The 709-nt window shown below is 64.9% G+C and overlaps 1 protein-coding gene across 1 annotated transcript in view; it reads right to left on the minus strand.

The window, feature by feature from the left end:
- LOC104619323 (estradiol 17-beta-dehydrogenase 1-like) overlaps positions 1-536 on the minus strand; it is a gene marked incomplete at both ends in the record, with an annotated part of 904 nt that extends 368 nt beyond the window's left edge. The window contains 2 exons of the mRNA XM_010285160.1: positions 122-215; positions 357-536. Coding sequence (XP_010283462.1) covers positions 122-215; positions 357-536 — 274 coding nt within the window. The remainder of the gene's footprint in view (positions 1-121; positions 216-356) is intronic.
- Between the last annotated feature and the right edge of the window lie 173 nt (positions 537-709).

Raw genomic sequence — 709 nt, forward strand, 5'->3', positions numbered from 1 at the left:
GGAGTGGGGCGGCAGCTGTGAGCTGAGTGCGAAAGCCGCCGTGGTACCCCCTGTCCCAGCATCCCCCCACCCCTGCCTGGTGGGCAGGAGCACAGCCCCCTGCGGTGCTGCTGGCACTCACTGGATGTTGAAGGGCTGCAGGACGATGGCCAGGCTCTCGCACAGCCCCTCCACTGCAAACTTGCTGGCACAGTACACGGAGTTGAAGGGCAGCCCTGAAGGAGAGCCGCACTCTGAGCACCGTGTCCTTTCCCCACTGCTCCCCATGCCACAGGGTGCCAGGGTTCCCACCACAGCAGGGCCAGGTCCCACCTTGCAGTCCCCCAATGCTGCTGGAGACCAGGGCCAGGTCCCACCTGGCCGTCCCCCAATGCTGCTGGAGACAATGATCCGCCCGGCCCTGCGACGCTTCATGGCAGGCAGGAACGCCTGGATGGTGCGGATGGCCCCAAAGAGGTTCACGTCGAAGATTGTTTTCATAGCGTGGTCAGAGCAGGTCTCCAGGGGACCCATCAGTCCCACCCCCGCGTTGCAGACTGCTGGGCACAGCACCAGTGAGCCAGGCACTGCGGCCCCCCTTGTGCTCCCTGGCACCACTGAGGTGCCAGAAGGCATCAAGGTGGGGGCCCTTCCCTGTCGATGGGCCAGTGACCCTCAGCACCCCCAAATCCAGCTCCTGCATCTCTGCCTCGCTGAACATGTCCCATCG

The sequence above is a fragment of the Phaethon lepturus genome, unplaced genomic scaffold (genome assembly GCF_000687285.1).
Source record: "Phaethon lepturus isolate BGI_N335 unplaced genomic scaffold, ASM68728v1 scaffold46694, whole genome shotgun sequence".
Classification (NCBI taxonomy): domain Eukaryota; kingdom Metazoa; phylum Chordata; class Aves; order Phaethontiformes; family Phaethontidae; genus Phaethon; species Phaethon lepturus.